Below are 25,122 nucleotides of genomic sequence, written 5' to 3'. Positions count from 1 at the left end.
CTGCGCCCCATCGGTGGCAGCCCCGGGGCTGGCGCTGCCCCCACGGGGGTGCGGGGGGGTCACCGCGTGTGCGTGTCCGTGCACACGGGGCCCCTGTCACCCCACGCTCGCTCGCACACGGATGCTCCGGGGCGGGGAAGGGGGGTGCCGGGAGATGCCCGGGGACCACCCAGGTGGGTGCTGCTGGGACGGGGCGGGGGACTCTGCCCGATGCCGGTGGCTGCGGGCGGGGTCCCCGCGCCCTCCCCCCCCCCCCCCCCCCCCCCCCGTGGCCGGTAACGTGACCCGGTGCGGGCCGGCTCGTTTTCCACCCCATTAACCCCCGTCCCGCCCCCGGCGGCTCCTCCCCGCCCCGGGCCCCCTCCCCGGCCCCGCCAATCGGTGCCAGCCGGGCCCCGGCGAGGCGGCCCGGGCCGGGGGGGTGGGGGGGCGGGGGGGGGGCAGGCGGGGGGGCCCGTCCCGTCCCGCCGCTGCCGGCCCCGCCGAGCCATAAAGCCCATGGGGAGCCGGCGGCGGCCGGGCTGAGCGAGGCCGGGACCCCGGGTGCCCTGGGGCCCTCCCCGAGCAAGGTAAGGGCGGCCGGGGGGGGGGGTCCCGGGGGTCCCCTGTTTCCCTCCGTGGTGCCCCGAGGGCTGCGAGCACCTGCCGGCACTGCTGGACCTGCATTGTTCCCCGGGTCCCCGCAGTCCCCAGTACCAGGACCCTGTAACCCCACATGTGTGCAGCCCCACGTCCCTATAGAACTGTGTCCCCCGCAGCCCCACGTCCCTGTGTCCCGTATCGCTCTGCATCCCTGTGTCCCCATCATCTCCCTGCATCCCCTATAGCCCCGTGCCCCTGTGTCCCATGTTCCCATAGTCCCAGGTACACCCCAGCCCTGCATCTCATGTCCCCATGTCCCCATAGCCCCATGTCCCTGTATCCCCATATCATGACATCCCTGTGTCCCCATGTATCCCATGCCCCTGTGTCCCCATTCTGCACGTTCTCAAGTCCCCATATCCCTGTATCTCCATGTCCCCAAGTCCCGATGTCACGTATTCCCATGTCCCTGCTCCCTGTGGGTGTCCCCCTTCTCTCCCCTGGGACCCGCAGGGACAGTGGATGAAGGGGCACTGCAGCCCCCAGCTGTGCTCACCCCACTTTCCCCTGCCAGGTATCTCCAGGGCCACCTGTCCCTGAGCCCTGAGATGTCCCCACAGCCCAGGGTATGAGGCCTGAGGCCCCGGGGGTGGCCCCTTCCCCACCCCAGGATGTCACCCCCAAATAGCCGCCCCCCCCCCGACACCTCCTTCTTCCTGGGTCCCCTCACCGGTGTAACGATGCTGGGTGGTCTCAGTCTGGCGCTGGGGATGTTCAGCTCCCCCCAGCCCCTCCGTGGGCTCGGGTCCACAGGGACAGGGTGTTTGAAGGGCGTTGGGGGGGAGGGGGCTGGAGCATCCCCCTCCCCAGGCCCCTGTGGTGGGCAAGGGGCACCTCCAGGCTCTGGGTTAGTGACCCTGGCTGGGCTGTGGGTTAACTGGGCTGTGGGTTAACCAGGCTGTGGGTTAACTGGACTGCAGGTGAACCAGGCTGTGGATTAACTGGGCTGTGGGTGAACCAGGCTGTGGGTTAACTGGGCTGTGGGTGAACCAGGCTGTGGGTTTAACTGGGCTGTGGGTTATCACACTGGATTAGCTGGGATGTGGATTAGTGGAGCCACAGATGAGCCACGCTGGATTAGCTGGGCTGTGGGTTAGCTGGTTTGGATTAGCTGGGCTGGATTAGCTGGGCTGTGGGTTAGTTGGGCTGGATTAGCCATGCTGGTATAGCTGGGCCGTGGGTTACCCGGGGTGCAGGTTATCCTGGTTGCAAGGTAACCTGCCTGTGGATTAGCCCAGCTGTGGGTTGACCAGGCTGTGGGATAACCAGTGGGGGTTAACTGGGCTGGGGGTGAGACGGGCTGTGGGCTGCCTGGGCTGGCAGGTTACCAAGGCACAGGGTTAGCCGGGCCGGGGTTAACTGGGCTAGGGTTTACCGGGATTACCGGCGCTGCAGTTACCGGGGCTGGTGCAGTGGATGGCTTCTTCGATGGCTACCGAGGGCTGCGCCACGCCGGCGCCAGCCGCCCCCCGGGGAGCTGAGTGGCTGTGGGGACGCCCCGCCGCCACCTCCAGCCCCCCTGATCTGCCCCATGGCTGCGGGGGTCCCGTGGGAGCCCCACGCCCATGGACCCGTCGGGCGTGCTGGGGGGGCAGCTCGAAAAACGGGTAAAAGGGGCTTTTTTTGCCCCAGTTTGCGAGCTCCGCTGATGGCTGCCAAGGGCTGGGCAGCACTGGGTGTGAGGGGGGTGGGGAATCAAAACCCATCATTTTGGCATCCCCCCAATCTGTGGGGAGGGATGGGGGTCCTCATCACCTCGATGGCCAGGGCGGGGGCTGCGGCTCATGCCTCCTCCAGCGTTTCCCGGGTGTGGGTGGCAGCGTGAAGGGTGCGGGGACGGTCATCCCCCGGAGGGCCCCCCACCAGCCCCCAGTTTGGGCTCAGACTGGTCCAGCCTCCATAGCAGGGTGCAGGGGAGGATGCGGGGGGGTCCGCTGGGCAAGGAGGGGGTGGCAGGGGGGATCCAGGCATCCGGGGCCCAGTGGCCGCCGGTGCAGCAGGGTGGGTGGCAGGGGGCCCCCCGGGACCCCCACCGGGGGCTGTGCTGGCTGCGGGGCACGCAGGGCCCTGCATGCTAACGAAGGGCTTCGTCAAAGCGCCTTTGTGCCCCGCCAGCTCCATTGAGGCCTCTGCTCCGGGGCTCACAATGGCCCCACTGTCCCCGTCCCCCCCCCACCCCCCCGCCAGCCCTGCGCCGCCGCCCCACACCCCCAGCCCCACGGGACCTGCCCCACGCCACGGCCCCCCATTGCCCCGACCCCACTGTGAGGATGGGGTGCCATCTCCCCCATTCCCGGTGGCCACCAGTACCATGGAGCCCAGCGCCCCAGTTTTGGGATGTGTGGGGGGGATGCTGCTGGCAGGAAGCCCGGTCATGGCTGGCACCGTGCGGGCACAGGAATGGTGCCAGGGCTGGCGGTGCCAGCAGGACATGGCGAGGGGGGGACGTCCCCCCGTGTCCCCCCCATCCCACACCGGACCCCCCAGGCAGGGCTGGACCCCTGCGTTCAGCCCCAGCGCCGAGCATCCCCGGGGGGAAACCGAGGCACGGGGGCGAGGGGGGTTAATGGGTAACCGGCCCGGCTGTGGCGGCAGCAGCTCTGCCCGCGGGCACCGTCCCTGAGCCGGGAACAAGCGCCGGCTTGTCACAACCCGTGTCCCAGCACGGGAACCTGGCCGGGGGGCACAGGGGCACGCGGCCACTGACGGGGGCTTTATGGGATGCAGTGACCCCAAGGAGGGGCGCGAGGTCCCTGAAGAGGGGGGTCAGGACCCCCCAGAAGTGGTGCAAGGGACCCTGGCATGCACAGAGACTCCCAAAGTGGGGTGTGGGGACCCCGGGGGGGTGAAGAGACCCCCAAAGATGGATGGAGGGACCCTGGGGGTGGAAAACCCCCACAGAGGGGTGCCCGGACCCCAGGGAGGGTGCAGGGACCCCAGGGAGGTGGGCAAAGGGACCCCAGAGGAGCAGAAGGACTTTGGGGGGTGCAGCGACCCCAAGGGGCTGAAGGAACCACTGTGCCCCTGGGGATGTGCCAGTCCCCGTCACTGCCTGGCATAGGCAGAGGTCTGGGGACGTGGTGGCTCTGGGGACACACAGAGGCTCTGGGGGCCTCCAGCAGCTCCAAGAACACGCAGTGTCTGTGGGGATATGGTGGCTCTGGGGACACATGGTTGCTCTGGAGACCCCCAGCAGCTCAGCTGACATGGGACAGGTCTGTGACCTTGGCGTTCCCAGTGTCACCGTCCCCTCTGCAGTGCCTTTCACCACGAGGGCACACAGCGCCGGTGGGACAGTGGCAGTGCCACCTGTATCCCCTGGCTTTGGCGAGCAGAGGGACACCAGGCTCCAAGGAGACCCCCCATGGTGCCACCGTGTCCCCGGTGTCCCCGGCACGCTGCCCTGCCGCATCCGTGGCGGAAACCATGGCAAGGCCAAACGCTGGCGTGGGCTGAAAGGCCCTTTCAGTGCCGGCGGCGGTGGCCGGGGCTGGCAGGGGCTGGGGACAGGGACGGGGACGGAAACGCGCCTGGCGCTGCCACCAGCCGTTTGTCCCTGTCACCTCCCATTCATCCTCCTTCCTCTTCCTCCCGCCTGGCCAGGGCGCCTGGGTCCCCTCCCCGGGACGGGACAGGGGGCGCGGGAGGAGCTGCCAGGGGACAGAGGGGACAAGTTCGCAGAGGGACGAACACGCAGACGGAGGACGGACAGGTGGGTGGGTGGGTGGGTGCACGGATGGATGGATGGACGGACAGCCAGCCAGCTGTGTGGATGTGCCTCTGCAGGGATGGGGGACAGGTGGGTGAGAGCTTGCACGGGTGGCAGGATGGCCAGAGGGACGGCTGGACAGACAGACACACGCAGGGGTGGACAGGCAGGTGCATGGATCCGTGTACGCGGGTGGATAAAGGGATCAGCGGGTGGATGGACAGACAGCTGGGGAGGAGCGATGGGCAGGCAGGTGGGTTGAGTCTGGAGGGATGGGTGCGTGGATGGACAGTGGGAGGGGTGAGACGATGGTCTGTGGTGAGGCGGGAGGACAGACGGACAGACAGGGGGGTGGGCGGGTTAATCAGTAGGGGACAGAGAGGGACAGACAACCAGATGGCTGGTGGAAGGCTGGACAGACGGACAGATGGAGGCTGCAGGAGAGGTGGGAGCATTAGCAGCCCCTGCCACTACTGAAGTGCCACCAGTCCGTCAGGTCACCTTGGGTCCCCTACATGCCCCATGTCCCTGCACTGCCTGGGGACAGTGTGTGGGGGCTCTGTGTGAGCCCCCCCAGTGCCCCTGTGACGTGAGATGAATCCTCCCGGCCTCGGCCCCTGCCTGCTGCCATGGTGGGAGGCAGCACAGCTGGTGGGAGCCCTGGGGAGGGGTGGAAGGGGGGGTTCCTCCCAGTGCTCCCACCCACCCACACTCCAGTGCACCCACACACCTATCCGTATCCCCCGTGTCCTTCCTCTCCACTGGCCTCAGCTCCGTCCCACCTGCCCAACGAGCTAACGCCGTCCTCGCCCCCGTCCATCCTGTCCCTCCACCCATCCCTCAGGTACAGCCGCCCATCCTTCTGCACACACCATCCATCCATCCATCCTCTCCATCCGCCCATCCTCTCCATCCATCCTGTCTTCTCCGTCTTCCCACCCATCCATCCTCTCCATCCCTCTTCTTCATCCATGTTCCTACCCATCCCTCCTCTCAATCCATCCCTCCATCCTCTCCACCCATCTCCCCACCCATCCCTCCTCTACACCCACGCCTCCCTCCCTCCACCCACTGACTCACGACCCCCCATCACCTCTCCCAGATGACATCTGCCACCAAGGTGTACTACAGCCAGACCACGCAGACCGACAGCCGCCCGCTCATCGGCTCGGGGCTGCGCCGGCGCCGGGTGATGACCAAGGATGGCCGCAGCAATGTGCGGATGGAGCACATCGCCGACAAGCGCTTCCTGTACCTCAAGGACCTGTGGACCACCTTCATCGACATGCAGTGGCGGTACAAGCTGGTCCTCTTCTCCGCCACCTTTGCCGGCACCTGGTTCGCCTTTGGTGTCATCTGGTACCTGGTGGCTGTGGTCCACGGGGACCTGCTGGAGTTCGACCCACCGGCCAACCACACGCCGTGCGTCATGCAGGTGCACACCCTCACCGGCGCCTTCCTCTTCTCCCTGGAGTCCCAGACCACCATTGGCTATGGCTTCCGCTACATCAGCGAGGAGTGTCCCCTCGCCATCGTCCTGCTCATCACCCAGCTGGTCCTCACCACCATCATGGAGATCTTCATCACTGGCACCTTCCTGGCCAAGATCGCCCGGCCCAAGAAACGCGCTGAGACCATCAAGTTCAGCCAGAATGCGGTGGTGGCCCAACACAATGGCAAGACCTGCCTGATGATCCGCGTGGCCAACATGCGCAAGAGCCTCCTCATTGGCTGCCAGGTGACGGGCAAGCTCCTGCAGACCCATCTCACCAAGGAGGGCGAGAGCGTCCGCCTCAACCAGGTCAACGTGGACTTTCAGGTGGACACCTCCTCCGACAGCCCCTTCCTCATCCTGCCCCTCACCTTCTACCACGTGGTGGATGACGCCAGCCCCTTCCGGGACATGGCCCTACGGACGGGTGAAGGCGACTTTGAGCTGGTGGTCATCCTCAGTGGCACGGTGGAGTCCACCAGCGCCACGTGCCAGGTCCGCACCTCCTACCTGCCCGAGGAGATCCTCTGGGGCTACGAGTTCACCCCGGCCATCTCCCTCTCAGCCAGCGGCAAGTACGTGGCCGACTTCAGCCTCTTCGACCAGGTGGTGAAGGTGACGGCGCCCTGTTGTCTCCACGAGACCGTCCGGTTTGGGGACCCCGAGAAGGTGAAGCTGGAGGAGTCGCTGCGGGAGGCAGCGGAGCGGGAGCGGGAGGGAGCACCCCTGAGTGTCCGCATCAGCAATGTTTGAGTGCCCACCAGCATGCCGCCAGCACCACCAGAGGTGCCACCAGGGCCCAGGGGTGCCACCAGCCCCGGAGGTGCCACCCACCCTGGAGGTGCTACCGGCTCTTCCCCCATCCCATCCTCCTGGGCCATTTTCCTCGTGGCACGGGGCAGCTCCCTCGGGGAGCCCTGTGGGTGCTTGCCCACCCGCAGGTGGCTGTCTGTCCCCCCAGCCGCCCACCTGGGGACAGGGCTGTCCTTGTGCCCCCTCACCTCATGCTCTAACACCAGCCAGAGACCCCCAGCCCCGCTGCAGGACACAATCCTGCCTGGAGATGCTGTCCTAGGGGGGCCACGGCCACCCCCAGCCCCCACTTCTCGCCAGCCGGGAGCTGTCCCGCTGCCCGATCCCACCCTGGTGGGCTGGAGCCGAGACCCGAGCCGCTCACTGCACACTTGGGCTGGGGAGCGGGAGGCTCTGACCTCGGGGGACCTCTCCCCTTGCTCATGGGACCCCCCCATCCCTGGGAAGGCTCAGGCCAGGGATGCCAACCCCCTCCCCAGCCATCCGCCCCTGGCACCCTCCCCCCAGCACCCAAACCACCGGGGGCCACGGGGGCACCCCCATGTCCAGGGTCACCGCACACTCAACAAGGGAAACTGAGGCAGGAGAAGCCCCCCCACCCCCCTGTCCTCCACACCCCCCACCCCCCAGAGCCAGGCCCTCCTCCCTGCGCTGACCCCCTGCTCCAGGCCGTGGCGGGGGGGGGGGGGGGCGGGTCGCACCGGGGCGTCACCGATAATCGGACACGGCTGCGGTGCTGCGTCCCCCCGGGCCGGGCATCCCCCCAGCCCCACTCGAGCCCGTCGCTGCTGCTAACATAGAGCTCTGCTATTAACGTGCGGCCCCGGCTGCCCCCCCTCACCGTGCTGAGGCCAGGTGATACATACACATACATATATATATATATATAGTGCGACTAATCTATATATATATAACGGGGAAGGAAGGTTCCCCCCCCCGGAAAGACTGGCTCGCTGAAGTCCCGCTGTCGCCACGGCGCTGTGGGGTCTCATCCTCAATTTGGAGGGAGAAAAGGCGAAGCAGTTACTAAATAAAGGTTACGTTGATGGTGGGGAAGGGCTCTGCTGCCTGCGCCAGCGCCGCGGGGGCTCTGTGTCACCCCAGGGTCCCCCTCAGCCCCCAGCAGCAGGTGGGGGGGGGGCAGAGCCGTCCCCAGCCTGTGCTCCCCCCCAGCAAAGGGCACCAGGTGCTTGGTACAAAGACACAGGTTTATTTCCAGCAGCAACTACCCGCAGCCGTCACCCGCGGACTCAGTCCGGCCCCCCCCCCCCGCCCCCATACTGGGCGGCAACTGGGACCACTGGGCAGCTGGGGTTGGCACTGGGGGAGATGTGCTCCCACCCCCCGGAACGGCCAGGGGGTGTAGGGTTATACCAGCCCCCATTGCAAACCTGTCCCCTCTGAGGACGTGGCTGAGAAACTTCCCCCAGGGACACGGTGACATCCCCAAAGGGCAGCAGTCCCTCTGTGGGGGCACAGCCAGGACCCGGGTCCTGCTGGGGAGGGGACAGGAGCCTGACCCCCCCCCCCAAAACATCTGAAGTGACTGCAAAGGCACTGGGTGATACTTAAAAAACAACAACAACAAAAAAAGTTAAAAATCACGGTGTAGCTACAGTAATTGGGGAACATTTACAAGAGCTGGCGGCGCGGGAGCCTCACACCAGGAAGGAGGACGTCTGCTTGAATTCTCCCTGTGGGGAGAAGGGGGACATTAATGGTGGTGGGTGCAATGAGGGCCACAAGCGGGGAGCAGCTGGCTGGCTGTGCCACTGTCCCCAGGGAGGTCACAGTCCCCAAGGAGCCTGGCTTGCTCCAAGCAGGACAGGGACAAAGGATGCTGGGGACAGGGGTGGCACCTGCCAAGCCATGGGGGCACTGGGGTCTCCGTTCACCCCCTTTGGGCACCCAGCTTTGCACACCCTGCTGGGAGGTGACACAGCCTGGTGGCACTGTCACCACCCACCCGTCCCACCCCGTACTCACTTCGCTGCGGTGCGAGGGCTGGCTGTAAATCACCTTCTTGCCGGCGGTGCTGCGGAAGGCAAGGGTGGTAGATGTCACACTGCCCAGAGTCCCCCTCGTCCCCACCCCGGGCACCCGGTGACACCGCAGGCACCTTCCCAGCCCGCGGGCAGGGGCTGGTGGAGGGAGAGACCACCCGTCCCCGCTGGCAGAGGAAGAAGAGGCAGCCGGAAGGGAGGCAGCAGCATTACAGCTTCACTTACTCTTTTCTCTCTGAAATAAAACAGAACAGGGGGCTTAGGGAGGGGCGGGGGGCACCGGGGCGAGCGGCTCCAGGCGGCTGGCACGGTACTCACTGAAGAAGCCGCGGCTGTAGGCAAACCAGATGCCGAAGGCCATGAGCGCCAGCACCATCAGCAGCACCACGACTGCAGCCACGATGCCGCCCACGTTGACTTCACCTGGAAAGAGGGACCAGGACGCTGGAGGGTGGCCGACGCCGGCACGGAAATCCCCAGCTTGGATCCCGCAGAAATCCCAGCGTGAAAGAGGCCGGAGCGAGCCCCCAGCCCAGCCTCCGCTCCAAGTGGGGCCGCAGCAAAGCTGGATCTGGTTCAGAGGGGGATCGGGCTGCCTGGTCGAGTTTTACGCACCCCAAGGGCGGCTTTCCCCCTTCCCACCCCCCAGCATCGCTCCGAGGGCTTCTTTAACCCCGGGCTGTTGGAGACTACAGCAGTATCATTAACGTCACAGCTAATTAATGTCTTCGAACCTGGAAGGGCAGCATCGCCCTGCACTGGCACCCCCCAGAGCATGACCTGTGCCAGAAGCAGCCCAAGCGGAGCTTGAAAAAGCCCCACACTGGGGCCAGATGGGGGGACACCCGTGGCACCGGTCTCTGCTGCTGTTCCTTACTGGCTTCCATGTGGACAACGGCCGATTTCTGCGGGGATCCCACGTTGTTCGTTGCCTCACAGTAGTAGTCGCCAGTATCGAAGCCACTGAGAGGCTCAAAGATCTAGATGGTAGCAGAGAGATGAGTGAGGGGGGGGGGGAAGGCTGGGGGTCCCCACATCTGAAGCACCCGGCACTCACCAGCTCCCCCGTGGCGGGGTCCAGGGTATAGGAGGAGTTCCTGAAGGTCGGGCTGGTTTTGGGGTTGGGAGGCATCAGCATGCTGTCCTTGTACCAGCGGAAGGTGGGGGGCGGCGAGCCATCCGTCTCGGTACAGCGCAGCACGGCCTTGCTGCCGATGGTGGCCGAGGTGGGGACATGGGCCACCGGCTTGGCAGGCGGCACTGCAGGAGAGCATGGCGTCAGGGCACGGCACAGCGGTGCCAGCATCCTCCCCGTGGCTGGCTGTCCCCACGTGATGGCAGGGACAAGGATGGGCTCAGCTACGGGGACGAGAAACGGGTCCTGGGGCAGCCGAGCCACACGGGGGCCAGGGAGGGCAGGGGGCTCAGGGGGCGGCCGCACCTTGGACGATGAGGTTCACCTCCGACTTGGCGATCTGGTTGCCGCTCCCCACCACCTCGCAGATGTACTTCCCTGTGTCCTCCCGTGTCACCGTGCTGAAGTGGATGACGTTGGGCGAGAACTGGACCCGGTTCTTGTACGAGTCTGCCAAGAAAGCGGAGACAGGGCTGGGAACCGGCCCCGACAGACGGACCGATGGGTGGGATGCCCCACACCGGGGGGTCCCCGGGGACATACCTGTCAGCTCCCCCCCATAGTAGAAAAGCACCAGCGAGGAGCCCTTCTGGAACTTCCACTCGATGCGGGGGTTGCTCAAGCCGAACCGATACGCTGAGCAGGGGATGTCAGCAGCTGCCGGGGGAGAGCGGCACTGTGGGTGCATGCCAGCGCGCTGGAGCAGCAGCACGCTTGCATCCCACCGTGGGCGGCAATCCGGGAAGCCCCAAACCCTCCCTGGTCCAGCCCCACACGGGAAATCCACCCCCAGCCTCAGGTGTTGTGCTCCCCAGGAGGCTGGGGACCCCGGGGTGAAGCCCATTTGCAGTGCTGAGGTGCCAGGGGCCGCAGCTTGGCCATGGCCCACTGGTATATCGGGGCAGGGGGGACCGTCAGCGAGCTGGGGGGTGCTGGGGCCGGAGCTGGGCACTCACGCTTATGTTCAGGCACTTCTCTGTTCTCAGAGGTGACCTGGGCTCCGACCAGGGACACTGCAGGGGGGAAAGGACACCATTAAGAAATCCAGAGGGGCCCCAGCGATGGCATAGAAGGAAGCAGGGGAAGCTGTGGCTGGGTCAGGGAGGTCACCAGGAGCCCCAAGGCAGCGGTGACGTTCCCCTGGCAGGGGTGATGGCATGTTGTGCTGTGCTGCCCAGCATGTCACGGCCCTGGGAGCCGGAAAATCTTGTCCTGCCTGCTCCTGGTGCTGCTTGTGCTGTCACGTCACCTCCTGCCCTGCCCGGTTTCTGCCTGGTTTCGCAAGAAACTGGCCAGGACGTTTCGCAACTCCCTGCCCTCTGCGCACACACACAGAGACACCCCCGCTTCTCCGCACATGCCCCGTCACAGCCCACACACGCGTGTCTCCTGCCCTTCCCGGCAGCTGTCACCACTGCCAGGCCATGGCAGTGGCAGCACGGGCTGGTGCTGTTGGTCCTCAAGGCCGCTCAAAGCCGGCGCTTCCCAGCCTGGCCACCCCGGCTCCCAGTTCTGGGCCTGGGGAAGGCAGTGACGCCGGCCGGTGAGTCACGTCACGGGGGAAGGCGACCGGGAAGTGGCACGGCCTTGTCCCCAACCCACCTGCACCTTTGCACCGCAAACCGCTGCCAAGCGAAACCTGGGTGGGTAGGGGCAGAAATAGCGATTTTGGAGGGAAAATGGTGGGGGAACGGGGCATCTGGTGTCCGCAGGCAAAGAGCGCTTCCCAGCGCGGGGCCTGGCACCACTCCTGATGGCCGGTGCAGTGGCACAGCGCTAGCTGGGAATGCCATCGGACCCCCACACAGCCGTGCCACGGGACCACACCACAGCGCAGCAAGGAGGGGAAAAGGATCTGGGGGTTGTCTGGGCGGATTTGGGGCAGAAACAGCGGAAAGGTGCCATCCCAGCAGCTTCGTGAGATCATCGTGGGGGTGCTGGGGGGAGCTGGACAGGCTGCCGGGGTGGGTGCTGCCACCAGGACACAGGCGCTGCCAGCTCCAGGTCCGAATCAGCTGGGATGGGGTTAACCCCAGCCCACTCCAGGATTGTTCCAGCACAATGGAGGGACGTCAGGGCCGACAGGAAGGCCACCACCAGCCCAGCCCGTGAGCCTACGATGATGAACCCTGTAACTTCGGCCGTCGGTGACCCCGGCTGCTCCTTAACCTGGGGCGGGGGGCATGTCCCGATGCCTGCCCTGTGGGGAGTGGGACCGGGACACCCCACCACCGCCGGCGGGGGTTCACCGGAGCCCGTGACACAAAGAAAGCCGTCAGCCCTCGGCCGGGATGTTTTCCCACAGCGGGTTTCCGGGAAGCGGCTGCATCCGTACCCCTGGCCCCGCCGAGCCGCCGGTACCCTGAAGCCCCCCCCCTCCCAAATTACCAGGTGTCGGGGACAAGCGATGATGGGTCGGTGGGAACAGAGGTGCCAGGATGGAGTCGGTGACACCAGCACAGCTCTTGCCCCATGTCTGGCCAAAAGCAGGGGCCAGCTCCTGCCCGCCCATCGGGCTCAACCGGGCGTCACGGCCACGGGGGCCTTTGGGGGGTCTCGGGGCCGGCGACCCCTCCCCGGTGGGGTGACCCGGGTGGTGAAAAACTTGTGCACCCATAAAATCAACCACGAACCGTAAATAACGGGGCAGCGGCGGCTCCGGGCTCTAACGGCCCCCCCGCCGCTCCGGGGCCAGAGGTCCCGCGGGAGGCGGGCGGGCACGGCCGTGTTATTAATAGCCCGTTATCGCGGTGTACGGCGGCACCGGGGCCCCTCCGTGACCTGCTCCCCGCCCGGGAACAAAGCGGGACACACGGCGCTGGCTCCGGGGCTACCACCGCCCGGTACCGGGACCCTTTCCAGGCAGCCCACCGCCGTCTCCGGACACCGACCCGCGGCCCCCCGGTACCGGTACCGCAACCGCCCCGGCGCCCCCAGAGCGACCCGCGGCCCCCCGGTACCGCCACTGCCCCGTTGTCCAGGCACCTCGTGGCCGCCCGCCCCCCCCGGGCACTCACCGGCCGCCGCACCGAGCACCAGCAGGACCGGGGCCCGGGGCCCGGGGCCGTCCCGCCGCGCCGCTCCCGCCATGACCGCCACCGCCGCCGCACTGCGCGCCCCGCCCGGCCCAGGTGTGGCCCCGCCCCGCCCAGGTGGGCCCCGCCCACCCGGCCCGCCCACGGGGGCTGGGCCAACCTGGGACTGCCCCTCCGCCAGGTGCTGGGCGACACCGCCCCTGCCCCTGCCCCATTGGCCGCGCCGCCTGTCAACTCGGCCAAAGGGCCGGGCCCGCTCCAGCGACTGGCCGGCTCGGCCCCGCAACGCCGCCTCGATTGGCTGAGGCGAAGTGGCCGCGCGCGCGACAGGTGTGGAGAAAGCGAGGCTCACCGGCCAATCAGGGGAAGCACTTTAACTTCTGGCCAATGGGCGCGCTTTGCGTCCTTCACGGCGGCCCTCGGGCGGGACCCGGGCGTTGCCATAGCGACGGGACCCGCGGCCTCCTCGGGCCCCGACGGGCTCCCAGTACGGCCCCAATGTTCCCAGCACACCTCCGCACCCCCCACGCTCCCCTGCTCCCACGGAGCCATCGTGGCACCGCGCTGTCACACCACGGTGACATGACGCCAGTGACACCGCAGGGACACGAAGTCCCATCCCGGGGGGGGGGGGGCTCAGCCGGGAATAGAGGGCCCCGAGGCAGAAGGGGCCGGGGGTCTCTGGGTGCCCCCGGCCCCATGGCAGAGGGTCCCTTGGGTGCTGCAAGGTGGCTGGGGGGGGGGGAAAGGGCAGATTTGGGGTTGCTGGGAGCCCCCACAACGCCTGGGGGGGGCCTGGGGTGCTGGAGTGGGGGAAAGGAGGGGGAATAAATTGTAGGACCTGGAAAAACAAATCACTATTTTTATTTATTTTCGCTTTTTAAAGTCATAGTTTTAAAAAAAAGTCTGGCCCCACTAGGCCGGGCCAGCCACAGCGGGCAGGGAGGGGGGGGCCACAGCACCCCAGGACCCCCCGCACCCCCAGCGGGTGCCCGAGGCCGGCAGGGAGGGGCAAGAGTCGCCACAGCCCCCCCCCCCGAGGGGACAGTCCCCCGGGGAGGGTGGGCCCCGTGGGAGCAGGGGGCGTCGTGGGCGCAGGTGGGGGGCCAGGAGACTGAGGCAGTGCTGGGGGGGCAGCGGGGCCGGCGCCCGCCTGGCCGAGAGCGTGTGCACGAAGCGCTGGGGGGGGGGGGGGGGAACGGGGGACGGGACCGGGGGGAGCACGGGGACCCCCAGGGACACAGGGTGGGGGCAAAGGGTTGGGATGGGAGAGGTGGTGGTGGGGACGGGGCGGGGGGCACAAACCAAATGGGAGGGTCCTCATGTCACGCCGGGGAGGTGCTCGCTGCCGGGGGGGTTAGGCAGGGGGGGTTAGGCGTAGGGGGGGTGACCCCCGGCCCCCCGCCAGGCCCCATCCCCGCCGTCCCCGTCAGTGGCTATCATTCTTGATGACTATCTCCACGCCGTGCTGGCGGAGCTGCGCCCGCAGGATCAGGTTCTTGTTCTTCAGATCCTCCACCTGACGCAGGACACAGGTGCTGGGGGGACAAGGGCGAGCACAGAAACCCCCCAGCACCCCCGAAAGGGACCCCCCCCCCACGCCTCACCTGCTGCCGCAACACCTCGTTGTCCATCTGGAGCTGGTCGAGGCCCTGCAGCTCCTCGGAGAGGCGGTGGTTGCTCTGCCGCAGCTCCTGGATGTAGTCGCAGGCTTTGGAGAGGATCCCACCCTTGCTCTGGGCGGGGGAACACGGCAGGCAGGTGAGGCCAGGGGGCACTGGCACCCCTCGAGCCTCTCCCAAGCCCCGCAGCCCCCCAGGGGGTCACCTACCTGTCCCGACTTGGTGTTCTCCATGGAGCAGTCGGGGATGATCTTGGAGAGCTGCACGATCCAGTTGTTGATCTTGTCCCTGCGCCGGCGCTCCACTGCGAGGCGGAGCGGGGGGAGCATCAGCACCATCGCAAGACCCCCAGCAGGCACCCGAGCCTCATGCCAGGGCCCCAGATCCTCAGCCCAGCACCCCCCCCTGCTCCAAACCAGCTCCCTCCTCTGTGGGGCTGGGGGCCACCATCCCTGACTGCGCCGAGCCCGGCCCCCCCAGGAAAGGGGCAGGCGTGGTGGGCAGGGACGGATCCTGCCCGGCTCACCCCCCCCCAGCACCAGCCCCCTGGGAAAGCACCCAAACGGCCCGAGCTCTGCCCACGCCTGGGGGGCAAGGACAGGACCGCCAGTTTTTTTGGTAAAACCGGGCTGACACCCCGTTTCGGCATCTCCGAGGAGCCGTTTCTGAAGCCGGAGGAGGGAGAACGCTGCCCAGCACTTCCAGGGCCGCCTGTGCCGTCTCCTCCTGGCCCGGGATGGCGGAGCCAGGGGCCGCCTGGGTGCCTTACCTGGGTGTGCTCGAGCTCCCCGAGGTTTGAGCTTAATCCTGCGAGCTCTGGCTTCCCCTGCTGCTGCTAATTACAGCTCTCCCCAAAAAGGTTTTTACCCTTAACTGACAAGAGCTTTATGAAACGTCCTTAAGATCTTTTCCATCTAGGAGGTGGGAACAGACAGCGTTAACCCAGGGATGGCTCAGCTCCCCACGCTGCTGCACGCCACAGCCCCCCCCACCCCGCACCAAGGACGGGATGATCCCCCCCACCCTGCTGCCCACACCTTCGTTGTGCTGCGCCCGGCGCTTCTCATCCCGGGTGGCCCGTGGCGCCTCCGACTTCCTGTGGGAAGAGCAGCAGCGTCGGTCCCGGTGACACCGGCAGGGATCCGGCTGCGTGCCAGCCTCCCTGTGCCAGCACGGGGGAGGCCTCACTCCTGCTCCCACAGCAGGTGGGGGTGACCCACTGCTGGACCACCAGAACATCCCTCCTTTTGGTTGCACCGGTGCTGGCACAGCAAAGGGCAGCTGTGACACGCCGGTGCTCAGGGGGGCTGGGGAGGGGTCCGGTACTCACGGGGAGTAGGGGTGGGCGCGGGGGGCGATGGACCTCTGCACTCCGCCCTGCAGCACCTCCTGGGGTGACATCATCACGAAGAATTGCCCTGAACGGCCCCAAATGAGAGAGGGGATCAGGTGGGGAGCACCCTGACAGGCCCCACGAGGAACAGGGACATGACGCCCCTCCCCGCGATGGCCGTACCTGTGGGGGTGGGCTGCCCCAGGAGGGCCTCCGAGTTCTGCGTGGTGACAACAGCGGTGGCTGTGGTCCCCGCGCCGGCAGAGGTGCTGGTGTCAGCCACGGCCGTGGTGGGGAAATAGGTGTAATGAGTCTCGGTGGCCGTGGCCTCAGTCTCCACCGCATCCTCACTGGTGAAGGCGCCCTGGATGACAGCCTGGAGGGGAGGGACAACAGCGGGTGCTCGCGTCCAGCCAAGGCGATGGTCCTGCTCCCATCTGGCACCAGCACCCACCTGAGTCATGGACTGGGTGGCGGGGTAGCCGCTGATGGCGCTGGTGCCCTCTGTCTGTCCGTCCAGCTGTCCGTCGGCCACTTGGATCACCCTGTACATCACCTACCGAGAGAGCCGCGGCTGCGGGAACGGGCGGCGAGGCAGCGGCTCAGCCTGCCCAGGACCAACCCCGGCATCCAACCCACCCAGTGCCGGACCAAGCCCTGGCGCTTCCCTCCCCGCACCCCCTCTGGCTGCGACACCAGCGGGCGCTCCAGCAGAGCTGAAACCCACTTGGACCCCAAAAAGCCTCCCAGCCCCTCGGCATTCCGTCCAGAGGGAGCCCAGCTGGAGGGTCTGCGTACCTGCGTCCCGCCGTTCTCTGTGCGAAAGACATACTTGATGTTGGGGTCAGGGAAGGTGGCCGCGGACTGGATGCTGGCAATGGCGACGCTGGTGGGATCCTCACCTGTGGCCACTGCACCTTAAGGCAAGAAGAGGGGGGGCGGGAAGCCCATGACGGGAAGGGGCCAGGGCCAGGGCTCCCCACGCTGCCGAGGGACCTCAGCGCCATACCCTCTCCCAGGGGCAAGAACAGGGTGCGGCGTTGTCACAGCACGTGCCTCCAGCCACAAGGCGCCAGTTGCTGGGTCTGAACTGGGCCCAGCTGGGGCTTCGGGCTTCCTTGTGGGGCAGCCTGAGCCCCAAAGCCCCCCCAGCGTGGAGAGGGGTCCCCACTCACCTTCCTGGATTTGCACCGTTCCCTCTTCTGTCTCGGCTGCTTTCTGCTGCCTACAAGGGCGAGGGGAGGTGGGTGAGGGCTGGGGTCCCCCACCGCCGCGGAGCCAGGACCACCCGGCCATCCCCCAGCCCCCTCAGCAGCACCAGCCCGGCGTCAGCCCGGCCGGCCCCGTCACCGTGGTAAAGCCCAGACGTGAGGCGGGCGCCGGCGAGCAGATCGGCGGGTCCGGCACGGTCGCGGTGCCCCCGGCATGCCGGCACTCACCCCTTCATCGCTCCGCTCCGACAGGCATCAGCGGGGCAGTCGCAGATGAAGCCTCCCGGCCTTCACAGCCCTGCGGGGAGAGGGGGGCTCAGGGACGCGCCCCAGCCTCCCCTCCTCCTCCTCCTGCCCGGGACCTGCCGCTCTGCGCCGCAGCGGAACCGGCGCCAGCCCGGGAGGGACATCCCCCCGCTGTCACTGGCGCCCGGGAGCGAGGACCGGGCCCCGGGGCAGGCATGCAGGCGAGGCCGGGTCCCGGTGGTCTCGGCAGTCCCGGCCCCACAGCCGCACACCGGCCGCCGCGCTCGGGCGCCCCCGCCCCGGTCCCGCCCCGCGGGTGACACGGCTGTCCCCGCAGGCACCGGCCACCCCGCTCTCCGGGGACGCTGGGGCTCGGCCTGTGCCGGGGACCCCGAGGGCGGCCGCCGCCACCCGGCTCCCCCCGGTCCTTTGTCACCCGGCGGCGGCCGCCGCGGCAGCCGGGACCGGGGGCACCGACAGCGGCGGCGGCGCTCCCCCCCCGCCGCCGCCGCCGCCCCAAGCCCGCCGCGGGGTTCGGCCCCGCGTACCCTCCGCCCAGCCACGGCACCGGGTCCCCCCCCACGGCGGGCGCGGCTCCCCCGGCACTCGGTACCCCCGCGCCGGGCCGGGAAACGGGGGTGTCAGGTGCGGGGGCGCGGCGGGCCGGCCCTCCCGGGGGTGACAGGGCCGGGCCGGGCCGGCAGCAGCGCGGCTGACAGGCCGGGCAGGGCCCGGCCGCGGTGACAGGCCCGGGGGAGGGCGGCGGGAGGCGGCGGATACCGGGGCCCGGGGGAGGGAGAGGGGGGGCCCGCGCCCCGCCGGGGGCAGCGGCGGATGGGCCCGGGGGCCGCGGCCGGGCCCGCGCCCACCGACGGCCGCCACCGCGCCCGAGCCCCGCGACCCGCGGGCGGGGGAAAGGGGGGAGGCTGCCCGGCCCGGCCCTTGTCGCCGCCCCCGGCCCCACGCAGCCCCCGGCCCCGGCCCCGCCGCCCCCGCCGTTACCTCGCTGCGCCGGGCCGCCCTGCGCGCGCTCGGCCCCTTGTCTCGCCATGGAGCTCCGCACATGCGCACGGCGCCGCCGCCCCGCCATGACGGGCCCGGGCGGAAGCGCGCCCCGCATCCACCCCCGCCGCCATCTTGGGCAGGGGCGCCGCGTAGCGCAGTGCGCCGCCGCCGCCGCCATCTTGGCGCCGGGCACGGCCTCCCCGCCCCTCCCCGCCGGCGCCATCTCAGTGCGTGCCGGCCTCGCGGGCGCCATCTTAGACGGCGAAGCGCGGCGCTTCTGCCCGGCGCCATCTTGGATGAGGGCAGCGCCATTTTGGGGGCGGGCATCGCGCCCCGCTCCTCACACCCCGCTCGCCAAAAGCGGCCCGGCTCGCCGCCGCCTCGGGGGAAGGAACCCCCCGCCCTGCCCGGGCTCGCTCTGGGCGCTGCCATGTTGCATTGAAGGAGGTCACAGCAGTACACGAAGCCCATCGTTGCCTTTATTAACCCCGTGCCCCCCTCCCCGGCAGGAGCACGGACGCCTACCCGCCGCCCTTCCCCAGAGCTCAGCGCTCACCCGCTGCCCCCTCAGTGCCCACCGGCTGTTGCAGCTGCGACAGCGCCGCCCCCTCCACCTGCGCTGCCGGCCGGGCCAGGCCCAGCCGGCTCCTCCCTGGCGCCTCGCCCTCAGGGGCCGCCATGCAGCTGAGGGGCCGCAGGAGCCGTGGCCTCAGGGGGGCCTGGTGGAAGGGCAGGGCCTTGGGGGCGGCAGGCACCAGCTCCCCCCCGCCGTAGGTCTGGATCCTCCTCACCGGCGCCTGGGCGAGCTGCTGCTCGGCAGCCATGGCCACCGCCGCGTCAAATGAGATGCTGCCGCCCCCCCGCCAGCCTGCTCTCCTTGCCCCCGCCGCTGCTTTGCCAGCCCCGGGCTGCTGGGGGGACCCCTCCGGCGCCGTGGGGCTGGGGAGCCGCTGGGGCAGGGGGGCTGCATCCCCCGCCGTGGCCAGGGCTGCGCCATCGGTCAGGGGCGCGCAGGGCTGCAGGGCAGGGGGGACCTTGGCAAACTGCGGCTTGGGTGGCACGACGGGCACGGAGCGGGCCTGCTGCACCCTGACCGTGCGGGCAGCCAGGCGCACCGGGGCGCTGCCGTCGCGGCGCAGCACAGCCGCGGGCTCAGCGTGCCCCAGCCCCCCGGGGGGCTCGGCCTGGCTCAGCTGTGGGCCCTCAGGGGGGGTGCCGCACAGCTCCGGGGCCGAGGCGGAGAGCGAGGGGGACCTGGGGCTGCCCCCCGGGGTGGCACTGGTCCCTGCCGCGCTGGCTGCAGGCAGTGGGAGAGCCTCAGGGACAGGCCCCGGGCATGGGGGCTGCTCTGGCTCCTCGGGGGGCTCCTCTAGGGAGGAGGTTGGAGGGGACGCCGGAAAAAGCTGGGGTTTGTCCTCCTCAGGCTCCTCTGAGGTGGGGGGACCAGAGCCAGCTCCATCCTCTTCGACTTCCCCAGCCGATGTGTCGGGAACCAGCCCTGCTCCCACATGGCTGCCAACTCCTCCGGCCTCCCCCTCCAGGCTGGCTTCAGTGTTGGAGTCAGTTCTGCTGGGGCTGGAGCCACTGTCCGCAGCCCCCTCCCCTCCACTCCCCTCCCCTGGGGGCTGCCCGGTGCCTGGTGCCCCCACCTCTGCTGGCACCCCAGCAGGGTCCCCGGGGTGCTCCCCCTCACCCGGAGCATCCTCCTCCACGGGGCATGTCCCTGCCGGCCCCGGCGCTGGAGACTTGTCCTGTGGCACGACGGTGCTGTCAGCACCGGGTTGGGGCGGTGATGCGGTCTCTGGGGCCGTACCCTCGCCTGGCAGCTGGTCGAGGGGCTCCAGTGACACCACCAGCGGGCTGAGGTCATCATGGGCGCTGAGGAACATGTCATCCGAGTCAGTATCCCCGGCAGGGTCCTCGGCGTCGGAGCCGCTGGGAGCCATGAAGAACATCTCCTCATCCATGCACTCCTCGATGGAGAGGTAGCTGGCAGGCTGCTCCACAGGGGGCTCCCCTGGCTGGGGACGGGGATGGGCGGGATGGTGACGGCCACGCCGGAGACCCCCCCCAGCCCCACCTGGGTGTGGAGCACTGCATGGCCCCGAGATCCCACGCTGGGGCGGGAGGGGGTGTTGCCACCCTGTTCCCCATCATCCAACACCATATCCCACATCCCCACCCCCTCCCCACCATACCCCAGCCCAGCCCTGTCCCCTCCATCCCCACTGCACCCCCTCTGTCCCCACCCTGACAGGGACAGACGGGTGACCCTCTGCCTGCCCCCAGCCCTCCCACCCCGCCCCCAAAGCGTGGCGACGGCGCTGTCGGCTCACGTTCATGAACGCGCTCTCCATCCCCTCCTCTATGGCCGGGAACCCCGAGCCGTCCCCGGGGCCAGTGTCCGACAGCAGGGACCGTGCCGCTGGCTCCATGTCCCCGACGCCCTCCAGCCACGTCTCCTGGCTGTCCAGGAAGGCGAAGGAGTCCCGCAGCTCCAGGGAGAGCCGGGTCTCCTCTGCGTCCGCCTTCTCCTCCCCTGTGGAAGGAGACAGAGGGGACTGAGCCCAGTGTCCCCCCGGCGCCCCAGGGGTCCCGCAGCGGCTGCTCCCAGGGGCTGCTTCTCACCACTGTGGTGCTCCGGTGCCTCGGGCTCCCCAGCTGAGCAGCGGGGGGGCGGCGGGGGGCTGGCGGGCAGCTCTCTGCCCACGGCCGCCTGGGCCAGCACTGGGCACGGCAGCCCCCGCGTCAGGCGGGAGAGGTTGGAGGTGATGTGGAAGGGGACGGTGACGGAGAAGGGGCCAGAGATGTGGACCCCCGCACACTTCTCAGCACGGCTGCGGGTGGTCTTGGGTGAGCGGCCGGGGGCCACCAGTGAGGCCTGGCCGGCTTTGGGGGTGGTGGGCTCTGACTTGGTGCTGCTTTCACCCTCCGACTCAGGGCCCCACTGCTCCTCCTTCCCCTTCAGCTGGTCCTCCAGACTCTCATCCAGCTCGGGGCAGCTCTCCCGTGGCGACGGGCAGGTGTCGAAGCTCTCCCGGCGCTGCAGCGGCTGCTTCACTGACCGCTTCTTGCTCAGCCGAGGGTCATCTGCACCTGGCGGGGAGGAAGAGTCAGGGCATGGAGGTGGCCCCTGTCCCCAGACCTCCCCACACCGGGGACCTGGCTGGTCAGCACCATGGGAGCTGCTGAGCTGGGGGACCATCCCCGCTCTGCCCTCTCCATCCCTGTGCTGTGCCCTCCGTCCCCATCCGTGTCCCCTCCATCCCCAGGCCTGTCCTGATGATCCCGCCTTGGGGACAGGGACAGTTCCCACGGAGCACCGCCGCGCACCCCTCTTACCGTCACTGGCGAAGGGGACGGAGCTGAGCGAGTCCATGCTCTTGGCTGGCCGCAAGCTCACTTTACCGCACTTGTCATCTGAGGGTGGGGGACAGGAGAAGGGGAGTTTGGGTTTGGGGACACATCGTCCCCTGAGCGTGGGGTCCTTCCCTCTGGCCCCTGTGGTGGGAATGCACCGGGGGTCCCCACCTTTCTCCTCTGTCTTCACCAGCTTGCGCTTGGCCTCGTGGCTGGAGCGGCCCAGGTTGAAGATGGACCTCCACTTCTTGGCCTTGAGGGACCCCTTCCTCCTGTGGGACCCCAGGGTGTCAGGGGCGGCGGGCACACGTGCGTGCAAGGAGCACACGCGGTGCCTTTGGACACATGCAAGAGCTCGTGCACGCCTACAGGCATAAGTGCAAGAGAGCGTGTGCCCACGCTTGTGTGTGTAAGAACACGCGTGCACCGCCCAGGCCGTGGGGGTCGCCGTGGGGTCCCTGGGGAGGGGGTGGCGGCAGGTCCCACCTGTGGTCGCTGAGCTCAATGATGGTGTGGTAGGGCCGGATCGGGGGGGGCCCATCGCCCTGGCTGAGCACGGCCGGCACATGGTACGGTGGGGGCTGCCCATCCCCCGGCCCCCCCCCGCCTAGCAGCAGGGATCGCCGGGAGGACTCGCCACCTGCGGGCCACCAGGACAGGGCGTTAGGCTCGCACCGGGGGCCCCCCGTTGCCACGTGTGTCCCCCCAGCCCAGGCCAGGACATACCACGGAGAGGCGCGTCCCCGAAGAGCTGCTCGACGTGGGTGAGGATGAACTCCACCACAATGGACTGGACCCGCACCTCCATGAATGCTGCCGTGCCGTTGAACCCTGTCGCCTCAATGTCCTTTGACCTGCCGCGGGGACACCAGGGGGGTCTCTCTCAGGCTCCCCCCAAGGAAAGGGGGGATGCTCATCACCCCCCGTGCCCCAGCGCTCACCGCAGCAGGTTGGGCGCCCAGACGATAGCCAGGTTCCTGGCGTGCATGTTGGTCTGGCTGCTGTAGGACGCCATGTGCAGGAGGTGCCTCATCAGGAACTCCAGCGTCCTGCGGGCACCAGGGTGCATCAGGGACAGTGGTGCCCACGGGGGACACTGGCTTTGGGGTTCCCCCCCGCACCCCCTTACCTGTAGTGGGGCACCGGCAGCTCCTTCAGCACCTCCTTGATCTTCACCAGGCGAGCCTCCTCCATCTGGATAGCCACCGCGTCCTGCCCGGGGGACGAGGATGAGGTGACAAGTGCCAGCCACCTTCTGGGGTTGGGGACAGGTAGCAGCACCAGGGCAGGGGCGGGACACTCACGGAAAATTTGTCATAGAGCTGGTAGGTGAGGAGGGGGTTGGGGAGCTCGCGGAAGTACGCCTTGCAGAGGGAGCTGACGCAGTGGATGTCCTGCAGGTAGACGTCCTTCTGCAGGTCGGGGCAGCGGTCGCTGTCGAACTCCTGCCTGCGAGCGAGGTGGCCGGCTTGGCATGGGGGGCGGCTACGTGGATCCCTCCCCGGCCCTGCTTGGGGGATTTCCACTAGGGTGGGCTGGGACGTGTCCCCGTGGCGGTGGGGAGGGTGTCTGGGCCGGTCCCCACAGGGCTGGGGGGATGCACAAGGACCGTGGTGGGACCCGACGCAGCCCCAAGGGGTGGGCTCGTCAGCCAGGTCCTGCTGCTGGGGACTGGGGGATGCTGCGGGTGCCAGGGACACGAGGAGGTGGGGAGCACAGGGGGTACGAGGATACCGGGGATGTGGGGGTGTTGGGGACGTTGCAGACCCTGGGGACACTGGCAGTGCTGGGGTTCTTGGGGACATGGGAAAAGGGGAGGAAAGAAGCACTCGAGGGAAGAACCGAGAGAGCAAAGGAGTGAAAAACACCTGAACCAAATGTGGAAAGAATGAAAGACAAAAAGAAAGAAAGAATTAAAAAGAAAATAAATGGGGGGGGGGGGGGGCGCGCGGGGAAAGGAAGAAAAGGAGCAAGTGGAAGAAGGGCTGAAGTGGCGAGGGCAGGATGGAGCTGGGAGCTGCGGGGGGGCAGGATGGGGAAGGAAGGGGCTGCGGAGCGCCCGAGGGGCCGAGGGGCTGGATCCAGCCGACTCAGCGCCGGGGTCGGCTTCTGCACAGGCTGTGGCCCATCCTCCCCCTCCTGTCCCTGTTGCCTGGCTGGTCCGGTCCCCGTCCCAGTTGTCCCTCCTGCGTGGTCCCAGCCTTGTCCCACCCCATCGCCCTCCTGTCCTGTTCCTGTCTGGTCCCATCTCATCCCGCCCTGGCTCTGTCCCGCCTCCATCCCACCGATCTCACGTCCAGCCCATCCCGGTCCCATCTCATCTCATCCTCATTTCCACCCTTTCTGGTCCCACCTCCCTCCTGTCCTCTTCCCAATCTCCATCCCACCTGGTCCCAGCTCTGTCCCCTCCCCACCTCCCTCCCTTCCCATGTCCCAGCAGCATCCACCTCCACCCTGTCTGCTCCCATCTCCATCCCATCCCTCTCTTCCAGCCATCTCCCTCCTGTTTGATCCTGTCTGGTTTCCATCCCCATCCCACCTGCTCCCATCTCCATCCCGTCCAGCCCCCTCCCATCCCCGCCCCACCGCGCTCACCGCAGCCGCTGGATGTTGGAGGAGACGCCCGAGAGGCGGTAGATGCCGTCCACCACCCCATGCTGCTCCACGAACTTGGTGCAGCTCCTCAGCACCTGGGGCACTGCAGGATGGGACCCCAGGTCCGCCACCGCCCACCTCCCCCCAGCCCCAGCTCCACTCCTGTCGGGAGTCGAGGGCGTCAGAGTAGAGCAGGGCCACCCACCCCCCAGGGACCTGGTGACGGGGTCTCCCTGGGGTGGCCGGTCCCCACACCAGGCACATCCCGGCAGACTGGAGCCACTGAGTCCCCAGGGCTGTGGCCACCCCTCTGTCCCCTCGGGGTCGCAGTGGGGCTCCCAGATTGGAGCCGTGCGGAGACACCAGGACCCCCCAGATCTCGGAGGGGCCTCGCCGGGCGCCCCGGCTGCAGCGCTTGCTCAACGGCTGGTGATGCAACTCTGTGGGGTGAGTCACCCCGGTCCTTTCCCTGCGGCACCGCTGGGCACCCTCCTGCCTTCTGGCAGCCACGGGCACGACCCCTGGCTGGGGGGCTCAGCGGGCGGCGGGGCGCGGGCGGTGGGCGCTTACCGTCCTGCCCTGACTGCTGGAGATGCTCCAGGAGGTCGCAGCCGAAGACCCGCTCCTTGGTGCCGCCCTTGCGCCTCGCCTTCTGCCGGGCCTTCAGCGCCAGCGACATGGAGGCGGCGCGGACCCCCGGCAGCGGGGTCAGGCCCTGCCCATGGCCCGAGCACCCCAAGGCCCACGGAAGCAGCCCCCGGGGGGGAGCGCGGCAGCCCGGGGGGCCCCGGCACAGCCTCGAGGCCTGGGGCGTCCGCCAGCGGCAGCAGGAAGGCGGTGGCCGCCTTCGAGGCCGCTTCCTGCTCCTCGGCGCGTCGAAACCGCAGGGCAGGGCGCAGGCGGCACGCTCCTGCGCGCTTC

The 25,122-nt window shown here is 68.5% G+C and overlaps 4 protein-coding genes across 6 annotated transcripts; 1 reads left to right on the top strand and 3 right to left on the bottom strand.

The window, feature by feature from the left end:
- The first annotated feature begins 432 nt into the window (after positions 1 to 432).
- Positions 433 to 8,050, top strand: KCNJ10 (potassium inwardly rectifying channel subfamily J member 10). The gene is made up of 2 exons (XM_055697186.1): positions 433 to 569; positions 5,454 to 8,050. The coding sequence occupies exon 2, from the start codon at positions 5,454 to 5,456 to the stop codon at positions 6,594 to 6,596; it is 1,143 nt and encodes a 380-aa protein (XP_055553161.1). The 5' UTR covers positions 433 to 569; the 3' UTR covers positions 6,597 to 8,050.
- Positions 8,051 to 8,244: 194 nt separating this feature from the next.
- F11R (F11 receptor) lies at positions 8,245 to 12,949 on the bottom strand. Its single transcript, XM_055697187.1, has 10 exons — positions 12,812 to 12,949; positions 10,751 to 10,807; positions 10,338 to 10,451; positions 10,101 to 10,244; positions 9,717 to 9,919; positions 9,537 to 9,639; positions 8,978 to 9,082; positions 8,885 to 8,894; positions 8,643 to 8,691; positions 8,245 to 8,350 (listed from the first exon to the last, which is right to left on the bottom strand). Exons 1-10 carry the CDS (start codon positions 12,882 to 12,884, stop codon positions 8,315 to 8,317), a joined length of 894 nt encoding a protein of 297 aa, XP_055553162.1. The 5' UTR covers positions 12,885 to 12,949; the 3' UTR covers positions 8,245 to 8,314.
- A 722-nt stretch (positions 12,950 to 13,671) lies between these two features.
- USF1 (upstream transcription factor 1) lies at positions 13,672 to 18,397 on the bottom strand. 2 transcript variants are annotated; one of them, XM_055697191.1, is made up of 11 exons: positions 18,244 to 18,397; positions 17,224 to 17,293; positions 16,960 to 17,009; positions 16,583 to 16,701; positions 16,239 to 16,340; positions 15,968 to 16,160; positions 15,782 to 15,869; positions 15,489 to 15,547; positions 14,661 to 14,755; positions 14,437 to 14,565; positions 13,672 to 14,348 (listed from the first exon to the last, which is right to left on the bottom strand). In XM_055697191.1, the coding sequence occupies exons 2-11, from the start codon at positions 17,229 to 17,231 to the stop codon at positions 14,259 to 14,261; spliced, it is 933 nt and encodes a 310-aa protein (XP_055553166.1). In that variant the 5' UTR covers positions 17,232 to 17,293; positions 18,244 to 18,397; the 3' UTR covers positions 13,672 to 14,258. The 2 variants fall into 2 exon arrangements, with proteins under 2 accessions (XP_055553166.1, XP_055553167.1); XM_055697192.1 differs by having other exon boundaries at positions 16,583 to 16,695.
- Positions 18,398 to 18,712: 315 nt separating this feature from the next.
- Positions 18,713 to 25,105, bottom strand: ARHGAP30 (Rho GTPase activating protein 30). Of its 2 annotated transcripts, XM_055697145.1 has the most exons (12): positions 24,772 to 25,105; positions 24,202 to 24,304; positions 22,911 to 23,055; positions 22,736 to 22,818; positions 22,548 to 22,655; positions 22,333 to 22,460; positions 22,093 to 22,246; positions 21,778 to 21,878; positions 21,589 to 21,666; positions 20,875 to 21,342; positions 20,583 to 20,785; positions 18,713 to 20,267 (listed from the first exon to the last, which is right to left on the bottom strand). In XM_055697145.1, the coding sequence occupies exons 1-12, from the start codon at positions 24,878 to 24,880 to the stop codon at positions 18,792 to 18,794; spliced, it is 3,156 nt and encodes a 1,051-aa protein (XP_055553120.1). In that variant the 5' UTR covers positions 24,881 to 25,105; the 3' UTR covers positions 18,713 to 18,791. The 2 variants fall into 2 exon arrangements, with proteins under 2 accessions (XP_055553120.1, XP_055553122.1); XM_055697147.1 differs by lacking the exon at positions 24,772 to 25,105 and having other exon boundaries at positions 22,911 to 23,051.
- Positions 25,106 to 25,122: the final 17 nt, after the last annotated feature.

Source organism: Falco cherrug, chromosome 19 (genome assembly GCF_023634085.1).
Source record: "Falco cherrug isolate bFalChe1 chromosome 19, bFalChe1.pri, whole genome shotgun sequence".
Classification (NCBI taxonomy): domain Eukaryota; kingdom Metazoa; phylum Chordata; class Aves; order Falconiformes; family Falconidae; genus Falco; species Falco cherrug.
The sequence above is the reverse complement of the archived record's forward strand: the minus strand, read 5'-3'. Positions and strand labels throughout refer to the sequence as shown.